Source organism: Mchenga conophoros, linkage group LG5, assembly GCF_057382185.1.
Source record: "Mchenga conophoros isolate Kocher_MC1m ecotype Shallow Benthic linkage group LG5, M_conophoros_male_GT1.1, whole genome shotgun sequence".
Taxonomy (NCBI): Eukaryota; Metazoa; Chordata; class Actinopteri; order Cichliformes; family Cichlidae; genus Mchenga; species Mchenga conophoros.
The window spans coordinates 24,329,246-24,343,950 of NC_140530.1; the positions used below are offsets into that span (position 1 = coordinate 24,329,246).

The following is a 14,705-nucleotide window of genomic DNA, read 5'->3' on the forward strand; positions in this document are numbered from 1 at the left end:
AGACCAAAGAGCTTTCGAAGGACACCAGGAAAAGTATTGTAGACCAGACTGCACCAGACTGGGAAGAGTGAATCTACAATAGGCAAGCAGCTTGGTGTGAAAAAATCAACTGTGGGAGCAATCATCAGAAAATGGAAGACATACAAGACCACTGATAATCTCCCTCGATCTGGGGCTCCACGCAAGATCTCATCCCGTGGGGTCAAAATGATCATGAGAACGGTGAGCAAAGATCCCAGAACCACACGGGGGGACCTGGTGAATGACCTGCAGAGAGCTGGGACCAAAGTAACAAAGGTCACCATCAGTAACACACTACAACGGCAGGGAATCAAATCCCGCAGTGCCAGACGTGTTCCACTGCTGAAGCCAGTGCATGTCCAGGCCCGTCTGAAGTTTGCCAGAGAGCACATGGATGATACAGCAGAGGATTGGGAGAATGTCATGTGGTCAGATGAAACCAAAGTAGAACTTTTTGGTATAAACTCAACTCGTCGTGTTTGGAGGAAGAAGAATACTGAGTCACATCCCAAGAACACCATACCTACTGTGAAGCATGGGGGTGGAAACATCATGCTATGGGGCTGTTTTTCTGCCAAGGGGACAGGACGACTGATCCGTGTTAAGCACAGAATGAATGGGGCCATGTATCGTGAGATTTTGAGCCAAAACCTCCTTCCATCAGTGAGAACTTTGAAGATGAAACGAGGCTGGGTCTTCCAACATGACAATGATCCAAAACACACCGCCCGGGCAACAAAGGAGTGGCTCCGTAAGAAGCATTTGAAAGTCCTGGAGTGGCCTAGCCAGTCTCCAGACCTCAACCCCATAGAAAATCTGTGGCGGGAGTTGAAAGTCCGTGTTGCTCGGCGACAGCCCCAAAACATCACTGCTCTGGAGAAGATCTGCATGGAGGAATGGGCCAAAATACCAGCTACTGTGTGTGCAAACCTGGTAAAGACCTATAGTAAACGTTTGACCTCTGTTATTGCCAACAAAGGTTATGTTACAAAGTATTGAGTTGTATTTTTGTTATTGACCAAATACTTATTTTCCACCCTGATTTACGAATAAATTCTTTACAAATCCTACCATGTGGATTCATGGATTTTTTTTTTTACATTCTGTCTCTCACAGTTGAAGTGTACCTCTGGTGCAAATTACTGACCTCTGTCATCATTTTAGGTGGGGGAACTTGCACAATCGGTGGCTGACTAAATACTTTTTTGCCCCACTGTACTAGAACACTGGGAGGGTATATAATCTCTTTGTTTAACATGATCGTTAAATTAAAATTTAAACAAGAACTAAAAGACTCAGAATACAAGTTCTGCTATAGCTGGAAAAGGCAAAATAATAAACAAAATCACAAGGAATTAAAACCCAACTAGATTAGCGAAGTGACTGAACAAAAACTCAAACATGAATGAAACAAAGAGAAAATTTCCAGAAGCTCAAAACTCTGCCTCCAAAACACAGGAACCATTCACTAACATTTAGTCGCTCTGTTTAAAACACAGAAATATATAATGCTTATGGTCATGACGGCGTTGATGGTTATGGCTCTTCAGAGGGTCTCTGGTAATAGATTTAGCTCCATTACAATTATGGATTTCTTAGAAGGCGCCACTTGTGTTGCTTGATGATATACTGCAGGTCATTTTTCTGCTCTCTATGCACAGCAGTGGTGCAACGACTTGTTTCTGAATGTTGGATTAACACAGAACATAAGGGACATATTGTTTTAGATGGGTTTTTTTTTTGTTTGTTTGCTTATCACAGGTACATCACGGTGAGTAATGTGTGTACTTGGAGTTAAGGGGTGGGGGTCACAGGATCGAGGTGGGAGGAGATGAGGAATGATCTCACACAGAGATGCTCCATAAATCCCACTCATAATTGTTTCCCTACTTGGTGTGCAGTCTTGCTTCATAAAGGGGGCAAAGCCAAGGGTGCTCTAAATGTCAGGGGAGCGGTGCGCTGATGAATTACCTTTTAAAGATATCAGAGAGAGGCGCATTTCATGTGAAAGATGAGGCCAACACAGTCCTCTTAGGCCCTGTCTGCCTGTGTGAGCATATTTCCCCCCCAGGGGAAATTTGTCTTTTTATCAACTGTCCAGAGAAGTCACAGCTTATCCTAACTGAATAAATCAAAGAGAATTAGTTTGCTAGCTTCTCTTATCTGGGATGTGCCTGTTTTTCTGCAGAGATCACCTGCAGATGTGGGTAAATATGTGTGTGCGTGTTTGCTGAATTGGCCTGACAGTAGCGATGGCTCAAATATGAATGGTTTAGTTTCAGCTGGCAGTGTGAATGTACTGCTCTGTCTTTTTTAGAGGAACAAGACTGACCAACAGTAGGGTGTAAACAAAAACTCATACATAGCTGCTGAGTTAGCATGCTTATATGTGTGCAAAGCAAGTACGAAGTAGTACATCGTGTGTTTGTGGGTGAGTTGAGCAAAGTCCTGTACATCTAAAATTACCAAATAAGATAAAACATAGGTCAGAATGACATGACAGAGTTTAAGAAAATAAATATGAGACAAAACAGTAAAAACAACACAGATTTGAAAAAGGTCAGAATTCCTTGTGATTTAAAAACCAGAGTTCAGTTACTACCTTGATCTTCGTCGAGGCAGCTGAAACGATGCTAGTTTTAACAGAGGTCACCGGATGTCTCGTTGCCCTTGGCCTGTCTGGGACAGCTATCATTACAGAACCGGTGCTTCTTCAGATAAGAGCACCAGGACTTCACAGCACATGGGCTGCCGCTGCAGTAACCTGCTGTGATAGCTCATGCTTAAAGGATAATACTTTTTTACACATTAATCAGATGGCTCTTTGACCACAGAGTATTGCACGGCACAGGTGAAATTGAAAAGCGTGGTTTGGTTCCCTGATAATCTCCACGCAAGTATCAGTAGAATATAGCCACTGGTGTCACTGAAATGCTTCGGAGTCTTGGAAGCGATGACAGCAAGTTTGAAAATACATGGTTATAATGTCAGACATACTGCAATTCGCACAAATTTCGCTCTCCGCTTTAATCTCTCTGGCTCTTCATACCATCTGGATTCTTGGCGAATGTAAACACTGAGTTATGAGAGACAGAACAGAAAGCTCTTTTGCTTTCTAATTCTGGTAGAATGCAATTTATTTTGTAGCAGGCGTGTTAGTGGCATCATTCACAAATGAATCATCAAAATAGCCACACACACACACACACACAGACACAAAATAACTGACAAGGCATGAGAAAATAGAGTCCTCTAATACAATAATGTGCATAATTCTTGAACCAACCCTCAATTCTTTATATTTTGCAAGGAAAATGGGAAAGAAGTGCATTGATTGATTGAAACATAGCTAATCATAAATGGAAATACAGCATATACGGCAAAAACAGAGCTTGGAAGGCAGTACTTGGTATGACCACCTTTGTTCACGCACAGCCTGAACTCTCTTAGAGAAGCTTTCTGGTAATTTCTTTAAGTAGGCTTCAGAAATAGTTCCCCAGGCTTCTTGAAGGACATTCAAAGCTCTTGTTTGGATGTTGGTTGTCTTTTGTTCTGTTCTTTCTAAGTTCCCACACTGCTTCACAAAGGCTCTGAGGAGGCCAATCCATGGCTGATAGTGTTCCATTGTGTGCTTCTCTATCCAGATATGCTTTTACTTTTGCCTATCAGATGCTATCCAGATGGTACTGCATGGCGGATCAAACTCCAGTGCCATCAATTTCAAAGATCCCTATTTCTTTTTTTTCTTAATCATCTGTTATTTGGTTAACACTGGTTCATCTCTTGAGTTAGATGGCTTTTTGTGCCTGAATGGTTCATAGGTCATTGGCTTAACAAAAAAAACAACAAAACAACACAAAAAACAACATCCGTCTGAAAATGGTCATGAACAAGGACCAGACTGAAAATGTATGGATAAGCAGCCAGTTTAAAGAAGTGTCAAGAAAACCTTCCTGAAAGCCTGTTACTGTTCCTTAAGACCATTTAGAACATTTTAAAAATTACTAAAAATGTCTGACTCCTGGAAGCAAAACGTAAAGACATGCATATATCATGTATGCATCAAAATATTGCTGAACTCAGACCTTATAACTGAACCTCTGAAACTGTGTTTAACAACGTCAAAGGTGATCCGTCATTTGTTCTTTGCTGTTACACGATCTAAAAATAAACCGAATAATCAGTTCTTTGACCTAAATAGCGTCTTAGGTTTTCAATTTAACAGTTGAACATCAAGTTTGTTTTGGGTATTTTTTTTCCTCTGCCCCCATGGGCGAGAAATTGCTTTCTTTCTTGCTGTGAAAGCAGCCAGTCACTCGTGTTAATTTTTGTGTTTCTTTCCATCAATCACCCCCCCTCCCCCAAATGTGTTTTTATGTTTGTGCCCATTTGCAGGGCTGCCTCTATCCTCTTCCATTCTTCTTTTGTGTTTGTGTCTATGAATTTCGAGAAAAAAAGCATGTCGAGGAGCTGCCTTTGGTGATGGCAGCAATTTGGCCTTCATATCCTCCAAACGTTGCTTAGTGCTGCGTTATGGTGTGTGTGTGTGTGTGTGTGTGTGTGTGTGTGTGTGTGTGTGTGTGTGTGTGCGTGCGCATTTTAGGATGCAGGATACAGGTTGTTTTGAGCCACAATTTTAAAAAGACTTTGGCAGCTTTCAACTAAAAACAATAAACAGTGTTATATTTTTCTATAATGTGTGACAGCTCACAGTAAAGGAGGTGAGAAGTGAATGATGGAAGGCTAGTGTCATATTTCTTACCTCTTAAACTGACAGGTTGTCAAAGACTGAGCAGTAATTGAAAAGCATGGAAAAGTGGATAATGATCGTTTATTTGTGTGAAATTCAAACGTGGGGTTGAGAAAAGCTGGACTTGTCGGTTCAGGGGCTTATCTAGCTTTGGTTGGCTGAGTAATTAAATCAGAGAAGCGAGTGAAGTTCTCCTCAGCTCAGCGCCTCGTCTTGTTTCCTCTTTAGTCAGGTGGCTATTAAACCTCTGATTGCACTCCCCATCTTCTGACTTCAGCTTAGCTATTAAACACAGACTGAAAGCATTTTTTTTGGCTTATGTGTGTGTGGATGCACATTGCGTCACGCAGGGATATGCACGAATGGAAAGCATGATTTAGATCACGAGTGCAAGCAAAACAACGACAGCGTAAAAACAACAGAAGACAGGCGGAAGCAGAAAAGATGCGCGTTTTACACTTGCGTCGTGTTCCTCCACCTATTGTTGACTAGATGATAAATGCTTCTTTCCGCAGTTATAAATCCATTTCTGTCTGACATGTGCGATCTATGACCTTATGCTTCAGCTCAGAACATGCACAATAATGCATCTGGTCGTGCATGCACAAGCATTTACTTTACTATATAAAGCACCTTGTGATTTGGCACTATATTAATAAAGTTGACTTGAATAGTCTTTTTCCTTTTACCTGTTTCTCCTCTCCAAATAACCAAGCACCCGTAAATCCTCTAACACCCTAATGGATGTCTGCAGAAACAGTTTATGGGCCCCTATTATCAAACATTCAGCAGTTGTTTCTCTCTCCAAAACCTGCTAGTGACAGTATGACTGTACGACCTCCTCCAAGGTCATATCAGATCCTTCCCCTGCCCTCCAAAGATTTCCCAGATTAGACTAATTCCATACTCAGACGTGACCTCCGGCCAAGCCGCCTGCATACATGCATTCTTATGTTTTAAGCTTTCTTTGCTGGTGTGGACAAGGTTGTTCAGCAAGAGAGTTGACCTTTGGGTTCGTAACAGAGAAAAGCTGCAGTTATGTTACACTCAGGTCCACTATCTTTGCAGGCAACAGCCATTAGGCTGGTGTTGTTTTCACCTTGTACCTGTCTTGGTACGTGTGTCATCTGAGCAAAACTTTATCCAGGAGACACCTGCTGAAAAGAGAACAAGCGCAACGGTGTTTTTGATTACTTTGTAGAAATCTGTGTTTCTGTGGGGGGGTTTTAGCACTGCAACCTTGCAACAGACCATAACAAAACTATGGAGAGCAGAACTTGACCCCTGAATACCTGCAAATCATGTAATCATGTAATAATATATAGTATTGACAAGTGACTACTTTTTTTTTTCTCAGAAAATCAGCATGCCGAGAGGCATTGAGAGTTGCCCTTAAATAATGGGGTCTACTTACATCTTTGTATTTCTGCAATTTGATGAATAACAAAGCCTTTGGTGCCTGAGTTGCATCTATTGTGCACCACAAAATGCAAAAATCACTAAAGAAAAGAACAAATCAGTGTAAGGCTGAAGTAGGGCTGGGCGATATATCGAGTTTTTAAAAAATATCGATATATTTTCATACGAGATATAAGATGTGACAATATCGTTTATATCGATATAGTCTATGTTATGTTATAATTATACTTGTGGAGCCGCAGGTTTGCCTCTCTTTCGTCCACTTTTGTCTCTACGCAATGTTACTCTGCCTCGCCTCTCATTCACTGAACACAACTCCGCCTCCCTCATAGCTTCACCTGCAGGCAATGACAAGATGAAAGCGGAAAATCTCCGTTAGCGAGTTACCGTGCGTGGGGCTGGACGGCGTCAACGTGTTAGCGAGCTAACCGCGCTAGCGAGCTAACCGCGCTAACGACATGCAGCCCGGAGGGGCTGCACGGCCTAAAATCCTTTCATTTTCTCAAAAATCGTCAGTGCGCCTTATGTATGAATTCTGGTTGTGCTTACTGACCGCGAACCGATTTTATGTGGTACACAGCGCTCAGCAATCTGTCAAAAAATGTTTTAATATGACTTTGCTAAGCTACGGAGCTGCACCGCTTGATGGATTGTCGGAGGATTACGGCTACCGGGGAGGAGCCTCGCGGAGTGATACGTACTGTGTGTGTATAAGGACCACAAATGGCACCTGTTCAGAGACGTGGTGCAGCTGTGAAATCTGTCTCTTTGTTATTATGCTCAGCGTCTATTAGTTTACATTTTGACTGCACAATTGTGAGCTTTTTGTTATGCACAAAAACAACATTGTTTTCTTTTATTTATGGACCATGATTATTTAATAAATGCTGATAATTTATTTTTAAGTAATTTCTTCATGTACATCTACGCTGTATGTAAATAAAAGTGCCCGTGTGACATCTGGGACACAGTGTGACTAAGAACTCTCTTTTTGTTCTCAACTTATGGCTTTAAAAAAAATATCAAGATATGTATCTTATATCGCCATCCAGCTAAAAAATATCGAGATATGAATTTTGGGTCATATCGCCCAGCCCTAGGCTGAAGCCTGCATAAATCTGTTCCAATTAGTCATAATGAGTCTTTTCTCATGTGCTTTGCTCTCTGTGTTTTCCCTCAGCCCCCGTCATCCTTAATGAATTAAACTGGACCCAGGCACTGGAGAGGGTCTTCATTGAAAACCGTAGGGAGGACAGCTCTCTCCGCTGGCAGGTGTTTGGGAGTGCCACGGGCATGACACGATACTACCCAGGTAGGCTGCAGAGTACTGAGTCAACAGTGATGCCTCAGTCATAACTTACTGCATGATAGAGTCTAAATTGACCCTAGGGCTCCTCAGCTGGAGAACATTGCCAATCTCTTATCAGATGGCTCTACTGGTAACTTGATAGAGAGACTGAAATTATGATTACCTTGATCTAATCTGATCTGAAACATCCAACAGTGCACTGGATGGGCTATAATTTGTTTTCTTGTGCTCTCTAGCAACTCCATGGAGGGCACCCAACAAGATTGACCTATACGATGTCCGCAGAAGACCATGGTAAGTGCCCTCTTTATAGAGAACTCCTGTCCACAAGTCATTATTTGCATGCTTTGTTGCACTATTATTAATGCCTGCTGGTGTTTTTAAGAAGAATAGGAAAACAGCTGCCTTTACTTAGAGCCAGATATGTAAGTGGTGAATGCAAAAATTTTATTATTGTCCTATAACACTGCACAGTGTTGCACATAAATAATTTGGATCATCATTCAATGAACTCAGCTCGGGCCAGCTGAGCGGGAAGTATTCCTGCTGTGTAAACACATTTTACCTGTTAATGAAAAAATGTAACTATTTTTAACGTCCTCTAAATTCTTAGATAAAGTTGTTAGACTTTGAAATTTGCAGGGTGTTCCATCTTTGTATTGAATTTGAGTGCTTACCAGGTGAGTCCCATTGAACATTTAGGGGCAAAGAGTTTGCTCAGGTGACTCCTAACCTATGCAAAAATCAGCAGTAGCAACAGAGTGAAATTAAAAAGTGAAAAAAGCAACAGCTTTCCTGCCGTACTATCTTAAGACTATGGCAAATTGTGTTCTGTTTTCAACCTCTACATACACACACACACACGCGCACTGTAACCATTTTCACATTTTAATATAACAGAGGCAGCGGCCTGTGTCACTTCACTGCATATGCCTTTTGTTTTTATATTGAAAATAATCTGTGGTAATTTCATCTTCATAAGCCTTATAATTATTTGCTCGGTGAAACAGCATAACCTGTGATTGCATTTAAAATGCTCTTCACATTGATGCAGCTATTATAAAAATGCTCAAAATACCCCGTTTGAATTTAAAAAGGACATCATTTTCAGAGGATTTCCCTAACTGGCTTCACATGAAGAAAAACAAACAGAAGAAGTAGGAGTCCTGTGCTCAGCTCAGAGCTAAGAGAATAATATTTAACTCAATCAGATCATTGACTGTTTCCAGACTTATCACAGTAGTATACATATAGTAAGAGCATATATGATGCCTTTTCTCGGGTGCCCACTTTGACGTGTGTTCTGTGTTCAAATGCTAATACCTATACAGAGTGATGAGCTGGACAGAAATAGGCAGCGTTGGGCTAAACACCCACCCGCCTGAGCTTTCTGTCCACCCCTTGACTTTCTGTCTACCTGCCACTGTCACATCAGCTTTGTGGTAGCACTGCCTGTTGCCTGGTTACAGGTTGGAGTGAACTGGACATAATCATGACAGCAATGTTGATTAGACCTGACCCCATTTTCCATCTCTGTCTTCAGCCAGCTCAAAGTGAGTGGCTGTTTGAGGTCAGGCCAGGCTGGCAGACGAAGTCAACAAGAACTACCTCAGAACTAAACAAACGCCAGCGACCCTTTCTATTGTGCTACTGTTTATATGAAACTCAATATTCCACAGGTAATATCTTAAAATGTATCCGAGTCTAACGATGACTCAGGCAAAAGCCTCGATCTTCTAAATGAAATGAAATGAAACATAAAATCAGTTACTCGTTTCATGTTCTAGTGGAGTTTTAAGGTCCCATCAAGGTTCAGTTTATTCATCCGTGAAAACTGAGAGATTACTCTGCACCCAACCTGATCAACAAGTGCAGATTGCATCAAATAAACACATCCGGTGGCTCGTAAAGCTATTCATATTCCCTCAGACAATTATTACTACTGTATTTGCAAGTAGTCGATTTAAAGCTGAGTCTATAGGATGTCTCACAACAATGCAAACAAATAGAGGCCTGTCCCCAAATGCAGTGTAGGGATCGTGTTTACTGTTCAGTTCCTCGGGTTGGTGTTTTATTTATCTTCAGGCCACATGAGAGAACCAAGCCATGATGCTGTAAATGCAGTCTGTGTTAGCACAGGTAGATCTGCACATGCAGAGAAACTCAAACTTTCTATTAAAGATGAGTCATGGCTTTCTACAGAAAAACCCCCCAAAGGAACTTGTGTCTCTTGTTTTGAAATCTTTAAAAAAACAATAAAAAAAACTGGTCTAGCTATTTAATAAATTGCATCAAATCTATATGCAAAATCAGAATTGTTAACAAAAAATGTATTTTAAAAAGGTACATTTGAATATTTGATGATATATTTGATAATATTTGAAAATAATTGAGTTTAAATGACTGGTTGTGACCTGGCTCAAAGTTGGTGCTCTCTTTAAAATGATTAACACTGGATTCATTCAAGTACTTATAACTATGACTTATAATATCAGCTAAAAGCAAAAAGCATGGAGGCAAGAAGTGGTGTCTCTCACTTCAAGCCACCCTCGGGCAAGCCTTAATCCTCACCTCCTCAGGCGTAGACAATTAGCAGGTAACCCTTAGCAACACCCAGAGACGGCACTGCCGCTGCAAGGTGAGCAGGGGTGGCAGACGGGCCTAACACTCAAGCAAGAGCAGATTTTGTTCGGGGTGACACTTCTATTTACAGTAAGATCACGGATTGTGCCTCCGAATGAAAACATTAACATCACAGTGTACAAACATGAGACTAACAAGGTGTTCCCCGACAGTTTAATTAAGTTAACACCAGGCTTAAGTCTCTAAAGTTGTGCTGCACTGTCACATCAGGCAACACTAGAAACATGTAAAACACTGGAAAACACAAGGCAGTGTCTAGCGGGACATGTTAAAACAGTGATCCTGTCGGTGATCTGCCAGTGCAATAACAGAAGTAAACCTGATTTTAATTCTTGTTACACATGTTGTGACTGGGGGACTCTTCCCGGAGACAGAAATGAGGCGGATGAGAAGGTTGACGAGGACGGTGCAGCAGGAGCATGTGTGATGGGGTGGACAAGAGGAAGTGGGGGGTTTTTGCAAAGAGGAACACCTTGTCACCCACCCACCGCCCCGGTTGTCCATGTTTGTCACTGTCATTTCTGTTGAGCTTTTACTCATGTTGGAGATTTCGACATTCCCGTTGCCTGTTGCTTAGCAACTTGTGCCCAGCCGCGCTGAATGGCACAGCCGTGGCAGGGAGTGTCATGATATGTCAGGTCAGACTTGTGTGATTATACTTTAACGTGCTGTCTCCCCAACTGACATTCTCCGGAGAGGTCAGCCAATCACGCATTTTCCAAAACCAGTCTCCTGGTGTTAGGTAAGCCCGTCGTGTGGCAGCTGTAGATAGCGGCATCCGTTGCGACGACAGATGCAAGGTGTACAGAAGCTAAGAAGAGCACAATATATGTGTCTGTGTGGCATTTAGGTAGGACTAAAATCCTTCCCTTCTTTTTTTTTTTTTTTGTATATGTGTAAAAAAATATGAATTGTGCATTTGTAGCTGCTGCTATGCACATTTTCTAAGTTTTATTTTACAGTTGTTTCTACGCTTGGTAGTCCAGTCGATAGGCGCCAAAATTTTGTGATACATCAACTGAAGGTAGAAAAAAGCACATAAAAAGCACATAAACAAAGCATGTTTTTCATATTCTCTAAGATTTGTAATTTGAAAAACAGATAATAAACGAATATGATGGAACAGAAAAATGGCACATGCTACACCTGAACTCATGTTATTTCCTAATAGAAGCTCTAATTGAGCTTAAGTTAGGTGTGACAGTGGGCAGAGGTTCCTCTACATGTATAAAAAAAAAAACCTACAGAATGAATATCTTGATGCACAGGAAATACAACACTACAAACACATATGGTGAAAATTTCAAATCCGAGAATATATTGATTCATCAACTATAGTCTTCTATTTCAGTGTGAGAAGCTAACTAGCATTTGAAAGCCTGTTCAAATTGCCACCTTATTTGTTGAAGCACATTAAAGCTCTGTCAAGTCTACCGGTGTTCATACAGAGGTTTTCCTTTTGTAAAGTGATCTCGCATCTTGAGAAACAGAAGCTCATTTGGGCAAATGTCATCCAGTAGCTTCACAGTATAATGTGCAATATCTAGAGTTAGCTAATATAAGGTGCTGGCATTTCTGATGCTATAAAATTATTCACGTTAAAGACTTCATAAGAAACAAACTTGAACTTTTGAACAATCACCTTAAAAATAGCCTATATAACATGAATATTTACACATTGGTATATGAGAGACAGCAGCGTGAAGCAGTAAAAACATCTACATCTACTTGTTAAGGGAAGATGTATCAACCCTGTTTCTATTGGTTGAGGCTGTTTTGTTTATATTTTTAACATTTGCAGCTTATACACATTGTACACCACAGCCTGTGGATTCAGAGTGTAGCAGACACCAAATATTTGCACTTATCTGCAAAGACTCACTCACAGGCTGACTAAAATCTTAGTGTGGATATCAAGCTTTGGATCAGGACTTTTTCACAGTGAGTAATCCAAACCACACAGGAGCATATTAATAACTACCCTTGTGCTGTGGATGGATCACTTTAGATTCTCTTTTGGCTGAAGTTTAGCCTGTTTTTGGCATTTTCTCCCTGTCATATGATCCTTAACATGAAGATTATTGAGAAAAGTTTAACCTTCATCCTACATCTTCCCTGTGGTCGTGTGTTTATGTTAGCCTAGTTCCCCACCAAGGAGCACGTCATTATATGTCAGCTTGCCTAATTTCATTAACCCTCCAGATTCCATTAAAATGTATTTTTGTGTTTTTGTTTAACTGAAAACATATTGCAGTGCTATATGTTTTAGTCTTTTAGAACTACTCTGCTCAGAACATGGCATATGCTAACTTGCTGCTAACTCGTGATTCCTCTAAACCTTATAAATTGACTTTTTCATGAAAGCCTTGGCAGTAAAAATTTCTTGCCAAACCAGGGAGAAAAGCTACTCTGTTTATTTTATTGGAACTGAAAGAATTTGGACCGTCTTTGATTCTCAGTAGTGCTTCAGAGTTTCTTTGATTTTGGAAACCAAAGGAGCGTTTGGACCCAGATACATCGCTATTAAACCCTCACTACGTATTGCACGTTAAGATTCGTTGCACAATTTGTTGATTTGTTTGGCTAGTCACCATTTCAGTGACCTCAAGGAATGTCGAGATTTGGCCCTTGGTTCCAAATAGGACAAATGCTAGATTTGAAATTTTTGATGACAGTAATTATCCCTGTCCAGTTGTCTCAGTAGTTTTTAAATTGCCTATAATTTTACATGACGAATGGTGCAGTGGCTGGCTTTTCAGTTCTGGCCCTGAAATTCAACTTTTCTATCATCTCATGTCAAGTCACTGTGACTTAACTTAACTGTACTATTCTATGTAGTTTTGTGCTCATCTCACATCATGCAAGGTACAACTTTAAATTGCTTTCATTTACAGCAACAGCAAACCCACAACACAGAGGTGTACCAAAAGTAAATACACTGGCATTGGAGCTTCCTGCAGGCTAGAAAATGTGCACAAATAGTGACTAAAAGTGACAAACACACACTTTCTACTCACATACCGACCGGCCCTTTTCCTCCTACACATAAATCAGATCACATGCTGTGATACCGGTCAGATGCTATAGATTCTACACCTTTGCAAATACCAGTAAAGCCAGAGAATACACAGATCTAATCTCAGTACCATCCTTCAGTAATATAAGGAGTGATGTCATCTATAAGAAGAGTCCCATCAAAGAGCAGCAGCTCTTTTGTAGTGTAAACCTGTAGTTTTACTGGGAGTAACTGATAGTGGTGTGACTGACCTAGCCAGAGCTGTCCAGGTGGTCTTCTGTGGAAAGAAAACATAATTAATTAATAAATTTTAAAAAACAGAGGGGCCGCCTTCCTTTACAGATGGTATTTCTCGCCTTCTGCTCCCCTACCAACAGCCCCAGGAAAATTAATGGTCCAGTCAACACACTTAATTGTTTCCAATTGCTCTGACATTAATTATTAACATTTGTCCATTATAATGTCTGCACTTGTTATCAAGGGAAGCGAAGCAGAGGTTGAAGTGAGGGAGAGGGAGATGGGGAAAGTGAAAGGCGAAGAAAGAAATAACCAGAGACAGGCGTGGAGTCCTGTTAGCCAAGCGTTGCAAAGATCCCATTACCTCCCAGGTTCACAACAGCATGTAGGCTGTATCACATATTGATTTCTTCAAGAAGTCAATCTAACCTCTTTATAAATATTATGACTATGGCGGTCAATCCGCGAAGCTGAAGCTCCCGAAAACACAATTCTAATATATATAGATCCCCGGGCTTTGCCTCCTCTTTTCTCTTTGTTCTCCCGACTTCAGGTAGAAGCCGGGTCAAAAGAGAGGCCTACTGAAGGTGATGCAGCAGGCTTTTATCAGAAGGTTTGCACTAAAAAAAGATCTTTCATCTGCTAAAACAACAATGTCAGGCTGATACTTGGTTGCTAAACTTTACTATAAAGAAATGTGCATGACTAATTCAATATTCAGTATTTATTTCAGATTGAAAAGTGGTGAAAGAAAACCCAAAACAAAACAACTGTATTTACAGGCATATCTGAAAATATGCACACGTGAATCATCTCGGTGCCAGCACTTCCAATAATCAACAGAAAGTGGACTAAATAAATGGCAGACAACATCTTTTTCTCCTGCAGGCTCTCTGGGCGCTGTCCTCCTATATTGTTATCTTAATTCAATCTTTATTTGCCTGCCACATCCACAGGAGCACTAAGAGAGCAGCAGTCCATAAAATAATAAGCCCATCAGCACAACACAAATCCACGCGCATAAGGGAGCAGACACGCATCCACACACACACACACACGCGCGTGGACACACACACACACACACACACACACACACACACACACACACACACACACACACACACACGCACGCATAAACAGACTTTCCCTGTGTTACAATTCTCCCATTAATCTGTGGTTATTCGCCATATATCTATTTTATATGATGCATCCTTATCAAGCGTATCGCGGTGAGGAAAACTCACGTTTTGTAGTGTCAGTTTCATTATACAGAGTATGTGTGTATGCATGCAGCTCATTATCAGCACAGT

The 14,705-nt window shown here is 40.9% G+C and overlaps 1 protein-coding gene across 3 annotated transcripts in view; it reads left to right on the top strand.

The window, feature by feature from the left end:
• Positions 1-14,705, top strand: part of cacna2d2a (calcium channel, voltage-dependent, alpha 2/delta subunit 2a) — a 182,154-nt gene that overhangs the window by 130,514 nt on the left and 36,935 nt on the right. For all 3 annotated transcript variants that reach the window (XM_085274425.1, XM_085274426.1, XM_085274427.1), the window contains 2 exons: positions 7,371-7,502; positions 7,736-7,793. In XM_085274425.1, coding sequence (XP_085130551.1) covers positions 7,371-7,502; positions 7,736-7,793 — 190 coding nt within the window. The remainder of the gene's footprint in view (positions 1-7,370; positions 7,503-7,735; positions 7,794-14,705) is intronic.